The following is a 19828-nucleotide window of genomic DNA, read 5'->3' on the forward strand; positions in this document are numbered from 1 at the left end:
TGATATTTAGAATTGCTAATTTCCGTAAATTTTATTCCTTTCGAAGTCTCAATGTTGAATCGTAGAACGTTGATGTACTGTTTGATTGAAAATAATAGTATTTCAATATAGTGTTTTAAATCAAAGTGTATTACACTTTCTACTTTTGGAATTAGTTTAAAGATTCAAATCCGAAAGAACTAATAGCCAATATTTGATAACAAACTGCAATCTGTATTGTTAAGTTTTAAGTTAAGGTACATTCATTTTTCTAAAATTTTAGTACTTTTACAATAATTTAGCGCATAAGCTATAATGCACAGTTGCAAGAAAGGTATTAAAAAATATTTAAGCACTTCATATAACGAAATTAAAGTATAGTGCCGCATAATGAATATGTAAATCGAAATAGTTAATAGTCCAGAATGTATAAAAGTTAAATACTCATTCAACGACAGTGATTGAGGTTCGACGTCGTTTACAGAATTTGTTCATTTAGCAATAAATTAATTTGTCAGAAACCCGTTAGTAGTTTATTGCAGAAATTAATTTTTGAGGAAGTTAAGCATATATTGGCGCCATCTCTACCGAGGACAGCCAAATGTAGTGATCTTCTTGCTTAATATTTTGCAACTTATACAAGTTATGCAACCACGATATCGATACGATATACAAAAAATAATCAACCTGATTATGTTTTGACAATCTAATCGAACTTTTTTCTTTGTTTAAAAATGTATGCATAATCTAGGGGCAACTTCTTCATCCTTTGATAACCAGAGACACTAGAAATTATCGGCAAAGAAGAAAACTGTTATCCTCTAGAAATTCACCATGAGATTGGACGCCTGTTACATTGGCGCTACGATCGTTCTCACTAGATTTTAGACTTTACACGATGATCGATAAAATATAAAAGATCGTATATTTTAAAATGAATATTGATATATGAAAAATAGATGTCTAAAAATAGTTGTTTACAAATACATTTTTTACTTTGCAAAAAAGCAGACTCTATTTACGTTTGCTGAGCTATATCTTTTATTATTACACTCATAATACCATTTTTAAACTAAACTCCCGTCGTGTACCAGTACAAAGATTAAACATTCTTTGTAAAAAGCACTGAAGGAATAAATCACGGGTCATTTATTTTCTAAAAATACATGTATCATTTCCAAGAACAATCGACTGCGTTTAAGATGTCAGGATCGTAATGTGTTATTCATTCCCTCATAAATAAGTACATACATGTTTATATCCGTATTCTATTCATCAAATATTGAAATATTGCGCAGTATATGTGTCACTACATTAACATATTTCAAAATGGAGGAAAATGACCATGGTTCTTTAGCAAGAGAAAGACGTTCAGGTATTCCTCTACTTACGAATTCATCGAATTCATCGAATTCATCCAGTTCCGAAGATATAGCATCGCGAAACACGCGAGAGATTTAAACTCGCATCCGTAAACTTATTTAGAACAGTCCATCAAGGTATTATAAGAGCAGGCTTCATTCAGATTCATTTTCTTTAAGAAGTCGAAGCACGAAGGTAAGTAAGTACGGTCGAAGTGGCGTCCGCAACGGCGAGGTCATTTCCATCACAACGGTCCATTCTCTAGGTTGCACAAAAGTGACGCGTTCCACTCCAATTCTCCATGACGCGAATCAACCTAGAATGAGAAAAAGAAGCGAAAAGGAAAAAAGTCAGAGTACAAGTTGGACAGCTGGCTCGAGGTGTTTCCCGCGCGGTGGTGCCAACAAGAACAATATCGCCGCTGGGTTTCGGTTAATCGATAAGACAGTTGCCGCCGGCTGTAACTCGTTTCCTTATCATTGGCCTAGTTCGAGGTCAGACTACCGGGGGCGCTGTACGCTTCGTGTTCGCTCCTCCTTCCACCGCCTACGTTCAAGTCGAATTGAACGTTGACTGTCGTCGGACAGGCCTCGTCAACGGAGCGAAAGCCTGGCGTGCACGCGTCGTCGTTACGGAAAATGACGTTCATCGGCCCACGCGACTATTCGGTGTATTGTCCGCGGTCCAAGCACGTCCGCGTTTGACGTGTTATGTGAATCTCCTGCACTTGGGACACGGCTGTTCGTGCTAGCATGAGTATTTCTCAGGAAAGCGCAGCCACAATCGTGTGCAAGGAGATCTTCGACGGCACCTCGCATCCGTCAGACGAAGGTACGTGTAAATCCGCGAATTTACTCGATGACCGTATGCTAGTTTTTACTTTTCCGTTCTTCCTCCTTTACGCTCTCGATCGATGTAGCACGGGGTGGTTTTCTTCGCTCGCCATCGGCTGTTATTCACACTTCTGACTCCCTTTCACTCTCTCTCTCTCTCTCCCTCCCTCTCTCTCTCTCTCTCTCTCTCTCCCTCTCGCTTTTTCTCTCTCGTTAATCCTTGGAAACGACGGTGATTCGGTAATCACTGACACGATGGAATATTTATTTCATCCTTTATCTAGTTTCCCGGGACTATCAGCGAATCAGACCATGAAATAGTTAATTAGCTTAACCAAAGATTGAATAAGCTACATTAAATATTTGATTATTCATATTCAACGATACGTTGTAGAGCAAGAAACGTTGAAAGATTATCTTATAATTGTTCGCAATTTAAACCAACCGACAACAACTTTGTTTTTCATCAAAATGTCAAGAGGCGATGTCTTTTTGATATGCTTCGTTTGATTTTTACGAGTGCCCGTCCATTCTGCAAACATACATTTCAAAATGCGCACTTAGATACCGTCCTCCTATACCAAATTTACGATTTCTTCGCGTTCATTTTTCGATCGAAGAAAGAGCAAAAAGAAAGGAAGGCAATAGTTACTTAAAAATGGATTATACCTAAAAGAGAAAAGGTCAAATCCGTTTGAAAAATAATAAGTGGATAAAGGAGGTAAAAATTCATCACCACGAGATTAAAATGTAACAGATCATGGATAAAGTGAGAGAAGGTCGAATAGTTTCGGCGGTGAGTTTCCTTGTTTATTTACACCCTGGTAGGACGGGAACACTGAGCTCGTACCCTAGCATGGCGAGGAAAATCAATAGAATCCGCAGTGCGGCGAAAGTTTTGTCATAAGCCTCGAGGACCTCCCCTCTTGCTATCTGTACTACTGGTTAGTTTACGCAGGGCAAATTCCGCCAAATGGACGAAATTCATAAGTAGAATTCATTCTGCGACCTTATTTCTGCCGATTATCTACTAAAGTTCCGTGAAATTGTCGTGCGTTGTTACTGTTATGGCTACGAAATTTTAGCCACCGCAAGAAAGACAGATGTGGCGGTTTCCCCTGTACCCGGAGCCACCTGTCAAAGACTTCCATGATGGAATTTTTAATCAGCCCTTTTTGTAACGCTGTCTGTCGATTTGAGTTTCCTAAGAAGATGCAAAGCACTCAGGTTGTACAATTAAAGATACATTTTTTTTTTTTTATTCGGCGACTTTGCCGTTAATTGCGTATTCGATATTAGACGTTATCGGTACTTCCGCCGATGCATACAACTTCTGATCGTGATTTCACAATTACTAAAATACATTTCCGTGTGAAAGAATCACGAGCGGATGCTCGATGCTAATAAAGATGGAGAAATTAATAGGAATAGATAACTCTTCCCATCGTCGATGGAAACCAATAATCGAAATCGGTGTTTGCTGATGCGAGTTCTTGCTTTTGATAGATTGCAAACATAAATTATTTTTAACGAGAAGCAAATAACCGTATCTGTCTATTACGTAACTAATGAGCTGTTTAATAGAGTGGTAAACTTAACGCTAACGATAATGGATTTATTTTTTCATAAACGTGCTTTCGTGTCTATATCGGGCCATGTTGTACGCATTTCGTTTGAAGTGTTTCACCTGTAAACACAAGTGACTGACTCAATGTCAAAATTTACTCAGACAGAGAGAACTCGGATCGACGAATTTTTAACGTTATCGCTAATTTGTTTGCACTTTGATATGCCAATTACTGCCCTGATTATAAACTTTTATTTATGTAGCTACATCGGAACGTATTAATTTTAATATCGTAGGTAAATGTTAATAGAACGTACATACGATGCGTAAACATTTTTGGGATCCCCTTTTTCTAGTGGGATAGTTCCATATTACCACGTGTACTTCCACCTGGCTTACAATCGATGAACGCCGTTACGCTTTACATACGATGACCCAGAGAACCTTGAAGTTACTTGTTTTAACTAAGCTTATTAATACTTTCTTCGTTACTTATCGACGAGAATATTTACAGTATCCGATAGTTTCTAAATTCTATCCTCTGTCAAGGTATAAAAAGCTTTATTCTCATGGAGTTTTGTCGCGTTAACGATACTCGGAAAATGTAACGACGTTCTCATGGAAACAACGAGCGAAGAACTTGTTTACTTTCTTTCGCTCATCTTTATTCCCTCGCAAATCCTTGACCTTGTTTGATGTTTTGCTCGACACGCACTTCCAGGCAAATTAATGCCCATGCATACCGAAAGAAGCTAACGGTCCACCGCCCTGTTTGTAATCAGCTAATGGTGCACGTATGCTTTTTCAGAGGTGCTCGAATATGCGAGGCGCTTGGGAATCGATCCGGAAACAGAACCACACCTCCTGAATTTGGCTCGGGAGGGCCTGATGGCGGCCCTCCCGAAGGGATGGTTACCATGCTTCCATGAAACCAGCGGCGCTTGGTACTACTATCAAGCTTCCACCGGAATCACCACCTGGCAACATCCTCTGGACGCAGTCTACAAGGAGATGGTCGAGCAGGCCAGGGCTGGCAACGCTAAACCTGATAACACCAGGCAAATCAGCGTTGGTACGGATTGCCTCGTCATTACGGCTGAATGGAAAATATAGGATTAACCCTTTGCACTTGGACTGTTATCACTTGGCTGCACTTAGCGTTTAACAGAGTCAAAGACTGATTAACCGATGCATCATCCACCTTTTTACTGGTACACACATAGTCGATAGAAGGTAGATCGTGAATGATATAGTCCAATCGCACGTTTGTATTTGTCCTATTCTGCGATCGATACATATCGATTTGTAGAACGTATATAATTGATGAGAAGACTGATTACAAATGACACACGATGTAATATTTTTTTATTCACCGATCACTGCTACTCCAAACGAGGGTAGATTATTTATCGAACCACGTATCTTCGCGTTTTGTACATGTATGTAGATGATGGTATATAAATAAAGTATAATATACGTATCATTGAATCTTAATGGCATGATCATTTTTCTTTGCATCTTATGCCAGACAATGCAGTAAGAAGTTGTCGTGCAAAGGGTTAAACCTGGCACCCGAAGGGATAAATGTTACCAATCGTTCTCTTATTATTTTGTTCAACATCCGTTTTCGAGTATCAAAATCAACGACTCTCTATAGTTTATCGAGACTTTTCGAGTCTGACTTTCAATGGATAACACAATATTTCGATAACAGAATTTGCATTCATCAGTTCGATATCTTTCGTATTCGAACAACTTATCGATGCGAATACCAGTAAACAAGATAAGATAAACGTACTTGCTCGAATATCGCATAATCGTTGTTTCCTTATTCTTAATCATCGAAATTAGACGCGATAGCCCGTGATTTTTGTGCCGTTAAATCTTTAAATCATTGGGAAAGTAACAGTTGTCTCTGATTATGAATTACTAGACGGCATATGTTTCAAAGACATGTGTTTTCTACGATTCGATTGCCAAAATCTCGGCAATTATCGCTCTACGCGTCTCCCACTATAGTACTCTACATCGTGTTGTCAACTCGCATTGCCAAGCTCCTATATCCAAACGGCAAGGACTCGTTTGTCAATCGAAACCCAAGCTGGCTTTTCTTCAACTAGTAAACTTGTATTTTTAGGCTTTTCAGCTTTGACTTTATCTTTTAATATTCATCTGCGATCACGCATCTCGATTTCTTAATCTCGGGTCGAAGCTTGATCGTCGATCGTATTCGGATACGCGACACTCAGGCGATTCATATCAATTACGTAAAGTGAAGATATTTTCCTGCGTTCGACCTTGAAGCATCGAGTTCGTACAATTACAGACCACTTTGTTTTCTTTTTCAATGACCGCAGATCTCCGACAACGAAATAGTCTCTACTTATTGACTCGAGTTTTTTACGTAACGCCGAGTAGTTTACTGCTAAGTATGTATGTAAGTCGGTGCGGCATTCAAGTTTTATGTAACCTTTTCGATTCGCGTGCGTGTCATGCGATAGAATCGAGAGATTGACTCGCTTCGTTTATTAATTATTGACGAACACGTGTATTGATTGCGGTAACATTAATCTTATCTTACCCGAGTCTTCCGTTGCTTTTATATAAGAAACAAAATTATCATTTCTACAGTGTAAATTGATTCCAACATTCCTTCTTTGTCAAAGTTCATCGCCAAAAGGCTATCTCTCGCTTTGGGACTAAAATGTAACGATTGTTTTCGTATAAAATGAGACACAGTCAGTGAACCGAGGTTAAAAGCTGTTTATTGTAATAGGTTCGGGTACAATAAAGTTATACACGACTGAGTTTGTCGCGCGATTTCTCCAACGGATGGATGGAGCTGCTGTGCGCGTGGACGCGCTGCTAGCTGCATAAAGGACCCTTGAAACTCTTACGTGCCGGTCCTCAGTGTACGACATATTCATCAAGGCACTCGCGCGTTGGTGCACTTGCTCGCGCAAGTACGTAATAGTTGCTTGAACGTCGATCCGTCCAATTATCGCGTCCCCGTCCATCGAACGCGAATTGTTCGGTTGGTATTGCGGACACTTCTTACCGGCTGTTGCTCCACAGCTGCTGACACAGTCACGGCTCAAAGGGATGCAAGCCAATTAGCGTTCACATGAAATTATCGTCGTTCTCCTTGTTCGTTTACTTTCGTTAGGGCGAACTCTAATTTTACGAAACTTCTCTTTGGCAACAATTGAAACAACAATGATTCGATATGAGCTTTGAATCACTGTTTCACGGCGCACGCGATAAACATTTGACGCAATACCGTGCAACGTGTCCCTTTACTCGAAACATTATCATTCAATTACAGTGTATCGCCCATTCTTAGTCAGAAATGGAAAGCATTGTCTCAAGTTCAACACGCTGTGGCTTTTGTGGCCTGGAGGGAGCTGCACGGGCGCGAAAAGTCAATATTTGTTGGTAGTCCTTTCCCTTTGATATTCTTCTTTTTTTACACCGGAAACAGTGGAAGATTAAAGGCATGCTAGTCTAAAGGGTGAAGTTTTTAAAATTTTCCCCTATCGTGTATTCTCGGTGATTGTTCACGTAACATCCTCCCTACGCCGCAATGAATTCAACAGGAAACAAGATTCGCGATGGATTATTTTCAAATATGATTTTACAATAAAATTCTTTGAAAATCGATTCTATCGATATTCTAGAAAAATTATACGTAGTGACACACAAAAGTAAAAAATTACGATTGTGATGGGAGAATTTCAATCTTCGGTACGAAGAATAAATATTTTTATTTAGATAGAGGGTACACACCCTAATGAGATAAAATGCCATTGTTCTAGAAAATGTAATTCGAGATTGTAAAGCAGGCTCTATATGTACCTAAGTATGTACTTAGTTCCCGATCGTATCACCTGTTACATAGGTCATCGTATATCGATGCTATAATGTATATTCATGGATCTATTTCTTATCTACTTTGCCTCGTTGCGACTGATACGATATTCATTTCCATGTACATCTGTTTTGCAAGTGTCGGTCAAAGGCGATGTGACATGTTTTGCCTCTACAAAAGTCTCATGAATCGATGTAACAAATCCGACGCTGTATATAGTTTGCTTGGAAAAGATTTATTTTCTTTTGTGATAAAAAAAAGAAGAGGCATGAAATCGTTACAAAAAAGAAAAAAGAAATCGCGCTTGAAAAATATGCAGGCCGTTTTAAACGCGACAACTGTATTTTTCGTTGTTACATAATAGTCGCTTTTGCGCACTTTTGAGCCTTTAAACATATTTTCTTATCCATTTCATCGCTCGTCCCTCTTTTCGCGAGTGTAAAAAAAAAAAGAGTGAAAGAAAAAGAGAAAACAGACGTTGACTCGCTCGCGAGAGAACGTTGACACTGTCGCCTCTTTTCACTCGAGAGGGTCATCGTAAGCGTGGAAAAGTTTACGCGCGTTTTCTCTGATCCGTGGAACGACTATCGATTCTTGCCTCTTTTGAGCTTTTTCTCTCCCAACGACATAGCGAAACAGCGTTAGGAAGCTATATAAAGTGTGTTTTCTGATCGATAGAAGAGGACTCGAAAACAACAGCGAAGGATTTCGAGTCTCACGAGGAAGCAACCCTGCCCAAGGAATCCTCTCCGTCGAAGGAATCTGTAAAACAATCTATCAAAACCATTCCCCCACCTACCAGGATCCCTACGAAGTTGACGCCTCTGAAAAAATTGGATAAAATTGATGGTGCAAGGAAGAAGGACGCTATGGGCCAAGACAAACAGCTGTATAAACGAGAGGACTCGAAGATAGATAATCCTCTGGCAACTAACAGAGCCGCCAGGGATTACACCAACCTCAAATTTCAAGATCCGAGGTTCTACGAGTGCCCTAAGCTTCTAGAAACAATCGCATCGACCGCAACCACCAATACGACCGCAGTTACTACGCCAAAGCAGGAGATAGATTTAAAAGAAGTGCTAAAGAGATCGGAATCCCTTAGTCCGAGGCACGAGAAAGACTGGGAACAGTTGTCCAGCAGATTTAGTTCCGAAGAGAACATTATAGATATCGATAAACTCAGCATCACCACGCTAGCCAGATCAGAGAAGTCTGAAAAGTTTGATAAGGAGAAGCATCCGAGTCAGTTTGGTCAACAAAAGGAACTCACTCTAAGTGGTGGAGGGACTATGTTTCTGAAGAGCAACAGAAGCAGGGACACTACACCTAGCCACGAAGGCGCTAAACTCGATGATTTCAGGACCATGCTGATCCCGGACGAGAGCAGCAACGTCGGCGGTGACAAGTTGAAGTCGATTCTCAGAGAAAAACAATCCGAGGATGGTAAGAAACTTATATATAGTATTATTATCGTTTTGATACAGATTATTAAATTTTAACCGGTTATCAATAGACGACAGACCAGTGGACGAAGAACGGAAAAGCGTACGATTCGACATAGAGAAGGAATTGGACATCAGGTTCACCTATTCCAGGTCCGAAGACGATTCGGAGTCCGAGTCTGAGGAGCAGGAGGCTCAGATGCTCGCGATGTTTTCTAACCGAGATACCGATTGGATTCCTTCGTCGCAAAAGACAAGTTGCCAAAGATTCAACGAGGAGACCAAAGAGGATTCTGAAGACAAAATCGACGAGGGTATCAGGAAGAGTTCGTCGTTGGAGAAAATCGAAGGATCGAAGAAAAATGGGAAAGTCGTGGGCAAGAGGTTCGTCGTTCGGAACGTTTCCGAGAACGAGCATCGCAAAAGATTTGTTCCGCAGAACGTTTCTGACAAGGAGCACCGTATGCAGATGACAAGGGATAGTTTATCCGGTGAAAGTTTGTCGAGGGAGAGCAGCCTGGATTACACGTACACCAATAAATTTAACAAAATCAAAAACATCGATCTGGTCTCGAAAAGCGAGACCACCGATTACAGCGACTCGGAAGCGCGCCGAAAGAACAAATCGAAGGTGGATTTCTTGCGAAACGAACAGACCGACGACGATGATACCTCGGACGTTCCTAGAATCTATCGCGAACTCGATCTCGCAGAGAAGCAACGCAACGATGTCGCTGCGAAACAGGAACAAGGCAGGAACTTTTCGAAAAGCGAAACCGATTACAGTGACATCGACGCGCGCCGGAAGAACAAATCAAAAGTGGATTTCTCGCGAAACGAGCAGACCGATGACGATGATACCTCAGACTTTCCTAAGTTTTATCGCGATGCTGGCGGAAAACAGGAACAGTACAAGAATCTGGAGGAAATGAAAATAAGGTTGAGTCAAGAACACGAAAAGGACATCGAAGCCTTGCAAAAAGAGTACAAAGATAAATTAGAGCAAACGAAGAAAGAGTTGGAGGAAAATTTCGTGGAGCAGAAGAAGCAGCTCGAGAAAAACATGAACGAAAAGCTGGAAGAATCGAGGCGGAAAATGGTTGAAAAGGTATTTCGTAATATTAAACTGCTTCTGTTATTATTTTAGATCTCATCTTGTTATCTTTTCTAACCTTTTAAGGAGGAACGGGAGATTCAAAAATTGATTGCCGAAATGGACGAGGCCAAACTGGAGAACCTGAGGAAGGTAAAGGCCGAATTGGAAGTCTGCTACGAAAAGGAGAGACAGGAAATTTTGGCGAATCTGAAGACGGAACTCGACGAGAGAAAGGGTGAGCTGTTGGAACTACGGAACCAAGAAATAGGAAAGTTGGAGAACGAACACGAACGTGATCTAGACGAGGAGAAACTCGCGAAGCTTAACGAGATCAAACTGACGAAACAACACTCTGCGAGAATTAAAGCCATGAAGAAGGAATTGGACAAGAAGTTTGACGAATTACGTTCTCAGGTACGGGAGCAGCAGAGGGAGAATATTTCGAAAATCACGGAGGAGCACGAGCAACGTCTGGTTGAAATCGTACGCGATTTTAGAATCAACGTGAGTACCTGACGATGTCTGTTATTCTAATAAAAAACTTAACTCTTTGTTGTTGCGTGATATGCAACATTCTCTTCTTGTTTCCGAAGATTTTTATTTTCCTTGTTGAATGTGTTATTAGTCCAATGTCCATTGTTTCTTAAGGATATTAGATTGTGTATATGATGCGAACTATGAATGTTATGCAATGATTAGTTAACCCATTAGGCGCAATTTTTTTCTGCGAACGCATTAAAGCGACCCATTTAACGGCTACTTTGATATAAATAAAGATGTCATTCGATTTCCCAGTTTTACCCACGATTGTATAACACCGTCCAGCTTCGAACACGCCTTATAAGATAGCTTTAAGACAGATTCTTCTAAATTCTTGTTGTATCCTAAAAAATTATACTCGAAGAGCAATAAAGCTGCAGAGCATACTATTACAAAATTGCACTCTTACATTTATACTTTAACCTAGACACACACGACATGCTGATTACATGTGATACATGTATGTTTAAAAAAAGAAAAAAAAAAGAAAGAACCACTTCAATTAATTCTTGACACGATGGAAGACGAAGAGCTGAAAGAAAGGTTACATTACGTATTTGCGATTACACGTGACTGGAAAATATTCGCTGTTGCGGTTTCAGGAGGATCGCACTCGCAAGATGTATAAGCAACATTTGGAGGAGATTCGTGCCGATTTTTCACGCGAAGTAGAGAAAGAAGCGAGGAAACAGACAGGGAGGGCTATTCACCAAGAGAGCATCGAATTCGAGAAAATGCGTTGCGAAAAGCGACTGCTGCAAGACAAATATATGGCGTTGAAGGAGAAATATATGAAATTAAAGAAGGAGGTTCGTTCGGCTATCGAGAGGAGGAGCAAAAGGAAGGAGGGATACACCACGGCTTCGGAAACCGAAAGGTCAACGTCAACGAGAACGAGAACCGACAGAACCGAGTCATCGGAACAAAAGTGAGTCGAGTTTAGATTTGTCGCTTCGCTAGTTTCTCTTCCGATCAACCGTGTGTTTTTCCCGTAATACATACATAATTAGATACATACTTGGTGCAATATTCGGTATTTCATTGCAATATTTTAGGATGTCGCGCCATTGTGGCAGCGTTATACAAGAGGAGGGCGCGTGAAATCAGAAAAACGAATTGAATCGCGAAGGGTTGACACGTTGGATCGCGCTCTGAACTACTTGTACGTGCCATGACTTTAACAAATCAGTCGGAAGCACAGTTTTTATCTACGTGTTACGATATTTACTCATATATTTGGATCAAGTGTTCACTATATTAGTATTAAGTTCTTGCACATCCATTCTCCTTGTCACCAGTTCCAGTACCTTCATAGTTAATACCACTTACTATACCTTGACCAAGCACATTTGTTGTATATCTTCTGTATGTTGTATATCTTCTGTATCTCGATGATGAAATTCGACGCTCTTTGTAAATAACGAAACCCATCGGTGTTCGTTCAATTATTCAGGTAGCGAGATAGAAACTGTGAAGGTACTCCCTCACGTTCATACGATTCGTCCTAATGTCTGGCTATAGGCCTTAAATCGTGCTCGCAGTACTCCACTACGAAACACGCACTCGAGCTCGGCGACGACGAACACTAAAGCGCACGAGACTCAGACGACCATGAACGAGCAGTCGGAAGAATTACACGATCCGAACGAACCGAACGTTCAGAAGGCGAACTCGGGGTTTCAGAAGAGCACAGCTACGTCGAACGCGAAGAACGTGAGATTCCAACCTGACGACACGAGCATCGCCAGCGAGACGAACGCGAACACGACCACCACGAAGAAGAACATCAGCAAGAAAGTAACCAGCACCGCGAAACCCGCCGCTACCACCGGAAACAACAACAATAACAATAATAATAACCTCGAGAACCCGGTCGAGAACATTAGGAAACAATTGGAAAAGCTCGAGGATCTCGGTGATCAATTGCCAAGCAACGAAACGGCCTATACATTGCGATATCCTTTTCAAGACAAAGGTAATTCTCTTCAGAAGATTTCCATCTATTTATTAGTACAATATTCATTTTTTTTTTTTTTAGCAATCTGAATGTTTCAGAAACGGATAATTAAAAATTCACCGCTTAATTGCTTCTATTTCTGACGCGCGCGAAACATAGATGAGAATTTCTTTTTATTAATCGTTCGTTTCTCTCGATTACTCCCAATACTCCCATGTTTATTTATGAAATTTGAGAATCGGTTATTATTTGTTTTTTCCCAGGCATCTATGCACTCTACTTTAACTAGCGGCTTGTACTCTATCACCTGCTCGTAAGTGCGCCACCAGATTTTTTATTTTCCTTTTATCGCCACGAGTCGAGTCTGTCCTCGTTGGTTTCCTTCTTTTTTCGTTACATCTTTTTTTGCACGCTGCTTTCACCAGCATCGCCCGTGTGCGAGCTAGTCGGATGACATCGAAAAGGATTTTGCTCGATTTTTTAGCGCCGGCGAATGCCTCTTCGGAGCTGGAGTTCTTTCGGCACCGAATTCACGTCGAAAGGGATTCAGTGAAGAGGGCACGGGAGGCGCTTCGGCACCAGGAGAACGTATTCCAGGGACGGCAGAGGGCTTGGAAGCAACGTAGCGTCCGAGCAACCCTCGAGCAATTAGTTCAGGTATTATTTTTATACACCTGCGTCTCGATCTGTATTTTCTAAAAGCTACGCGTTAAATCCGCACGATGGATTTTAGGAGGAACGCGAACTCTCGGACATGGAAGTGAACTTGCATCGAACTAAGAGCCTTCTGGGTGAGAAAGTGATCCAATTAAGGCACTTGGAGCAATCTCTGGAGAGAGTGGTTAATGCTAAAACCAACGAAAATGTCGCGACTACGACGAAAAACGAAGAACTGACGTTGAGCGATATGTCTAGCGTGAGCAGTGGTATCAGTTCAACCGACTTGGGAACGGACACGTTTATAGGTAAGTTTCTGTAACAGACCCTCTCTGTCTGTCTCTCTCTCTCTCTCTCTCTCTCTCTCTCTCTTTCTCTCTATTTCGCTACCGGTTATTGTTTCGTTGCCTTCTTTTCCTTTGTCACTTTATCAGTTATATTCACAAATGATTTAAATGATTTTCCTCGAGACGATCGAAGCGCTGTTTTCGTTTATTTCTTTCCACTCAAGAATTTGTTTTCGATCTTGTGGTCTTGATCCTTCGTACTCAGACAAACCGGATCACTACCAGGAGTCGACGGAAATCATCGCAAGCCTGGAAAACCTAAACTCGGAAATACGTGAGATCTGGGGCGTGCTGAATAAACGCCAGGATACTAATATACCACCGCCGCCGACTTTGATGTATTCTTATTTGCGATGGCTACGTTTCCACCACCTTACAGCCGAATCGAACAATATACAAGGTGAATATAAATCTTCGTTTAGATAATTTCACGAAGGCTTTCTCTTTAAGCTCCGAAATTCTTTCAGGAACATTCGGTACGCCGAATATTCAGTCAAACATCTTGTCTCAGTTAACTGTAACGCAACCACCGACACCCAACACGCAGAACATCATCGCCCAATATGGTCCTAATAGCGGTTTCACTACCAGCGTTTGTACCGTTGAGAAGAACTCTTCGAACCTGATGGAGAGAACGTGGAATCTACGGGATTGGCTGCGACAAACTTGCGTCGAGAGCACAGATCAGCCCAGGTCGAACGACACTCTAAAAAACAGCCCACAGTCCATCGAAAAGTTTGGTTCCAAACGACATACGCTAGGGGATTCGAGTACCCGTTTCGTTGATGTAGATTCTATGTACCTACACGTGTTTCTAAACCAATTCAAGAAAACGTGTTTTCGTTAGTCGTTAGAAGTCGTTTGGAAGCGAGAGTTTCGATCGATATTCGTCGTTAACACGTTTTGGATCGTGTACCCATCTTGGCCAAGCCTATTATGCTGATTCGAGAACCTCCCTTTTGCTTGTTCCTATCGAGTTCAGTTCGTTTCATCGTTGAATCTACCACAAAGACTGCAATGAAGCGCGGACGTTCACCGAATGCACACAGGGTCGTCGTCTCGAGCCTCTAACATCAAACGAAACCGATACGAGCTTCGAGACGAGACTACTGTCATGCACGTGATCGCGTTACATTTCTAATACGCTCGGTCGCATCGGCGTTCCTTAAAATTTTATCCGGAACAGCAGCCTATATAGGACGATGTAATTATTATTTTACCCAAAAATTTTAACCGACACTGTTCGTTTAATAGTAACTTTAACGTTACAGTGGATGACCATGTAAAAACGGAAGACTTTCATAAAGGGAAACGAATCATCGCGCCGTTCAGCGAGTGCAAAGCTCGTGAGTCGTTGAGGGAACGAGCCAAATGCGTGAATTTGCGCGAAGCCCAAAGATCAATACAGGCGCGACGGAGTTCTGTTGTAAATAAGAATTTCTCGATGGCCGTATCGCTCGATACGACCCGCTGGTTCCTTTTTCCCCGAACAGTCTGTTGAACCTTTATATATTTTCGAGATCGATTTTTCCGTAAATGTAACGAGAATGTATAATATGCGTACCTCCTATATCATATACGGTTACTATAATATACATGTATCGGATATTTCGAATGATTTCAGGTAGCGTTCATCGCGTTTGAGACGGATATGCGATGAAACCGATGCGTGATCTTCGTCGTACGAGAAGTGTCGATTCGGTTTTCCTTTTATCAGATCGTATGTGATATCTGAATCAAAATTGTCAACGGAAAGACTTAGCTTTTGTATCGAGTTACTTAATTATCGTGTATGTTGTAAGTCGCATACCATAGTAGACAGGGATTCGTAGACGACTCGAGTTAGTTTATCGACAACTTCTTCGAGCTTCGAACTTGGAGCGCGTACGAAGTTCTCCGCTGCGTTTACCATGATGTCTATCAAACGCCAAAGTTTCATAATTATCGACTTTCTAAACTGACTCACGCGTAATGACGGTATATACCGTAAGGTTTCTGGATCGATCGATCATCAGAAGCCACTAATTAACGCTATCGTATCGATTTATTAATTTTAGAAACGTTCGATCGACATTTAACCTTCGACAGCATATGGATCGCAATAATTTTGATCTCATTAGATGTATAGCGTAGAACGATTAAAGTTTCTACACTGTGGAACGTGACAGCAAACACGTGAAATGTCTGACACGTAACTATAACGTAGAAAACTTTCCGGTAATTTCGCAAGGAACCTTGTTTCAAAGTAGTTATTGCTCGAATGGTTCCTTCTTTCTTGTTATAACCTTATCATTGATATTTCATTCGATATTCTTTTACTTAGCAATCGGCCCTGATATTAATCGATGTTCGTATATCGTAAGAACAGCGATCGAACAAACTATATAGTTAATTTTGTATCGATTAAAGTTAATGCCAATAGGACATTGAGTCGATACTTGGAATCGTAGGATTACTTTAAGATGTTTGACACTTTCGTCTGACACGAAGATTTCAAAGAGTAGAGATCATTCATTAGCACCGTCCTTATAAATCATACAAGTATCTTCCCTCGGTGAAAAATATGTATCGTCATCGTTTATTGCTTCGGAAGTTGATAAATCGTTAATATATTACGTCCGATGGTTCTACGTTTATTTAATCGGTCAAAAGGTGCTTCGTCTACAGTGCAATAATTTGCGAGTAGTTCATTTTATAACTCGATTGCGTAATTTTGTTACGTAACTGAATATTATGTCTCTCGCACAATGCGTTTTATACGGATATTATCGATGAATATTTCGTTAATCGTCGCTAAAAATCGGTAAGCGGACGATAAGCGTCCTCGTAACGCGGCCGGGATAATTTTTCCATGAAAACGCTTCGATTCCATACTCCATGATCACAATCATTTTCTTATGTAACATACAAGAGACAAAATGTTGTTTGTAAAGATTAAACGACTTCAAGCAATATAATTTTATTTGGATAATCGAATGCGGCCGCAGCCATCCCGGAGATGGCTCGAAATATAAAGGGTATTGCCAAACTTAATTCACCGTTGTTTATTTCAAAATAAATGGTGCATATTCGAAGGAAAGAAGATAGTTCTGTCTTCGCTGCTTTCTTCTTTTCGTTCATCGACGAGTACTCGCGGTACGCCAGAGATATAACTATGTGCAATATTCAGTAAATTAATTTTGGAATACCTTGTATATTCTGTATTATAGTATATATTTGTATGGACGCAAATATATATGCTATGCAAACCAACACCTTCATCCCTAGCAAATTCCATCACACGCAGCTATTACACGTAAACAGGTCTCGACTATTTTCCTTTCAAATTAATACGATACTCCAAGTGTTCAGTTTTACAGCGTTTCTGAAAAAATTCCTGCAGGCCCACCGTCACTTTTTCCCGACCAAGTTCGCAGCAAATAAAGTTAAATAAACTACAGGTCGATCCAATAACTACCGCTAGGAAAATAAATTGCAATCGGTATGCGTGTTTTCGCATTCATCGCTGTTTTCCTCGAACTCGTCTCTTTTGGGCAACCACGAAGTCATTCGATGTGATTTACATTGGGCTTTGTTTTTTAGGAAATTCTGCGTCGCCCTTATCACCGGTGAAATTTTGCATACCAGCAATCTGATACACGCGGAATCAGCACCATCCAGTTTTTCGATCAGTCGAACCGGTAGATTCTCATCATGAGCTTGCTCGATTAAGTTTTGTATCTAAAAAGAGAATTATTCGCATCTGTTATCTCGTAACTTAGAATTTCTGTTTAATTTTTGTATTCAGCGTGACTCACTCTCTCGCTCTTGCTCTCCGTAATAAGTTTAGCTGGATTCCAAGATGAAGCATCAGTCTCGTCTTCCAAACTCCTGCCGGCATTTTCTTTCGGAACTTTCAAGTTAAACAACGAACTTATCTGCAGATCGAAGGCTCGCCATTATTTGATAGTAAAACATCGAGCAATAGACACGTACCATTTGCGCAAGAAATATAACGCTGTTCACAGCAATGGCTGTAACTTTCTGCGAATCCAGTCCAAAAAGACGGAAGAACGCGGACACAACGTTAGAAGGACCGAAACTTCCTTTCTCTTTTGTTTTATTATCCTCTGCTCGTCTCTCCTTTTGCTTACCGCCTAAACTTTTTGCAACCAGATCAGCGATATCCTTTGCAGTCTCCAGATAATCGGTCGCATATTCCAAGCCTGTCTTTATCTTGTTGAGAACACCTACGAGTCGAATCAATTAACGGGCTGTTGATTTATCGCGAAGCTTAAGTTTTGCGACTAACCATCATCCTCTTGAGGTAAACCGGAGGCGCAAAACGCTATAATGGAAATGCAGAAGGCGGTACACAAAAACTTCTGCATTGTATCGCGACTGGAGCTTTTCCTACACTAAGAGTTACATTCGACCTGGTTCTAACGGATGTTAATTACTTGTTTCCACCTTGTTGATTCGTAACGTTCCTGTTCCTAGTTGGTCGCGTGATGACCACGATTGAAACTCTTTTCGCTTTGTCAACCAAGCACGAGACACGAGATCTCCAGATTCGGAGGACCTCGTTACTTTTTCGAACTAGTACGAAACGAACCTTGTCTCGATGAAACATCGTTGCCGGTGAAGCATCGTTTAATCGTTGGCGAGATTCACAACTCAGTTTAAATCGTAAAATACAGTTTAACATGAATATCGGCGTGATACCGTTTCTATTGATATGTCTCTGCTTGAAAGTTACATTGGCAAATCGGACATCGTTTTATACGCAGGAAGTTTATTGTTTGAGCGAACTACCAATGAGTGAATTAATTCAAATAAAGTCCTCACTCGCGGATGAAGAAGGTAAACTTTTTCGAAACCTTAGAAACACATTCAACTTAAGAAGGTAATTGAAAAATGAAATCAATTAAATAAATATACGAGCGTAGATGTTGTCGAGGAAGATGTACAAGCCGAAGAGATGTCGAGTAGAACATTTTCGTCCTCATTGCCCGTTGCACAGCCCTTGAAAAGAATGAACAAAAAGCCAATGAGACGGTACGAAGATTATCACGAAGAAAAAGGAAAAGATACGAAAATTTCAAAGATATTCCAATTGTCGGTCACGGCGCTATCGTTTCTTGCTTTCGGTGGCTATCTGCTTACTCTTATAATAACAGGAATTCGTCAAAACGCAATGGGAAACACGGGCAATGGAAACGTTATAGTGCTCTCAGTGAGTTGATCTCTTGTATTAGGCGATCGAGTTACAAAATTGAGAATCAAAGCTGACATATTTTACATACAAAAATAACATTCGGATTTCAGAATCTGCAGGGTTTGCAAAACTATAATCGTCCAAAAAGAAACTCCCGTATGCGCGATGCGTCAGAGAACGATTCCGAAATCGAGAAGCTGTACCAGGGAATGATCCTGCTGTCAAAATCTTATACAATGTACAATATCAACTGATGATGCTTTGAATGGATCTAAAAGTAGAAATACAAGACTTACGTTCGCCACTATCGATGGATATCGTTAGACTTTTGCTAGAAAATCACGGATAGTAGAATCTCGGATAGTTGAAAACGTAAGTTTCGTATTCGAGGATCGATTGACACGAGAATATAAGAGATTCGTGGTAAAAATTTCTGATCGTGATTGACGGACTCAATTAGGGGTTCGCTTATCATGATTCGCCGGACTCTTGAAAATCCTAAAACCTAATAAAATCGAATAGAGGATCACGGTGTGTACATATCCCGAAGAATATTCTTAGCATGTGGGTAGAGGCTGCTTCAAACATGGCTCTTCAAATAAACACCTAAGTGACTGTATACTCCGAAAGTCTGCATGCAAAGATAACCATATGGCTTCCAGAGATATCATCAGCCATACGTCTCTATGCTATTATTCCTCAGACATGTATAACCCGAATAGCGTCTATTTCTGTTTTTTGGAACTTCATTTCGAAAAAGATTACCGATTACGTTCAAAACTTTCGTTCTCGCGATTCCTCGATGTAATCGAATTTACTTAATGATAGCGGTAGGTAACGATTTACAGTAGTATATGTGAAAACTATAATTTCTATAAAAAGATGACCTTAAAGAATTGTAATCTGTATAATAAATTATATCCGAATAAAATGGAATTATATCTAGTTGCAATGTCAAAGTGTTTTCTTAATTATATCTT

The 19828-nt window shown here is 40.6% G+C and overlaps 3 protein-coding genes across 3 annotated transcripts; 2 read left to right on the top strand and 1 right to left on the bottom strand.

Annotated features, from left to right (window-relative positions):
- The first annotated feature begins 1916 nt into the window (after positions 1 to 1916).
- LOC122570541 (uncharacterized protein PF11_0207) lies at positions 1917 to 14503 on the top strand. Its single transcript, XM_043732968.1, is given in 12 exon segments — positions 1917 to 2172; positions 4550 to 4813; positions 8288 to 9055; positions 9126 to 10162; positions 10235 to 10654; positions 11293 to 11618; positions 12232 to 12665; positions 13132 to 13304; positions 13381 to 13612; positions 13857 to 14051; positions 14119 to 14335; positions 14337 to 14503. Coding segments are annotated over 12 exon segments (4170 nt in total). The 5' UTR covers positions 1917 to 2093; the 3' UTR covers positions 14362 to 14503.
- Positions 14495 to 17896, bottom strand: LOC122570842 (the record flags this gene model as incomplete). Its single annotated transcript, XM_043733725.1, has 3 exons — positions 14495 to 17371; positions 17449 to 17568; positions 17627 to 17896. Coding segments are annotated over 3 exons (651 nt in total), but the record flags the coding sequence as incomplete, so codon positions are not given.
- On the top strand, positions 17759 to 19784 carry LOC122570543. The gene is made up of 3 exons (XM_043732970.1): positions 17759 to 18493; positions 18580 to 18866; positions 18959 to 19784. The coding sequence occupies exons 1-3, from the start codon at positions 18337 to 18339 to the stop codon at positions 19100 to 19102; spliced, it is 588 nt and encodes a 195-aa protein (XP_043588905.1). The 5' UTR covers positions 17759 to 18336; the 3' UTR covers positions 19103 to 19784.
- Positions 19785 to 19828: the final 44 nt, after the last annotated feature.

This window comes from Bombus pyrosoma, linkage group LG9 (genome assembly GCF_014825855.1).
Source record: "Bombus pyrosoma isolate SC7728 linkage group LG9, ASM1482585v1, whole genome shotgun sequence".
Lineage (NCBI taxonomy): Eukaryota > Metazoa > Arthropoda > Insecta > Hymenoptera > Apidae > Bombus > Bombus pyrosoma.

Coding starts and splice junctions, on each gene's coding strand:
- LOC122570543 (XM_043732970.1), top strand. CDS start 18,337: ATGAATATCGGCGTGATACCGTTTCTATTGATATGTCTCTGCTTGAAA. Junction 18,494..18,579: donor CTCACTCGCGGATGAAGAAG/GTAAACTTTTTC, acceptor ATACGAGCGTAG/ATGTTGTCGAGGAAGATGTA. Junction 18,867..18,958: donor GAAACGTTATAGTGCTCTCA/GTGAGTTGATCT, acceptor TTCGGATTTCAG/AATCTGCAGGGTTTGCAAAA.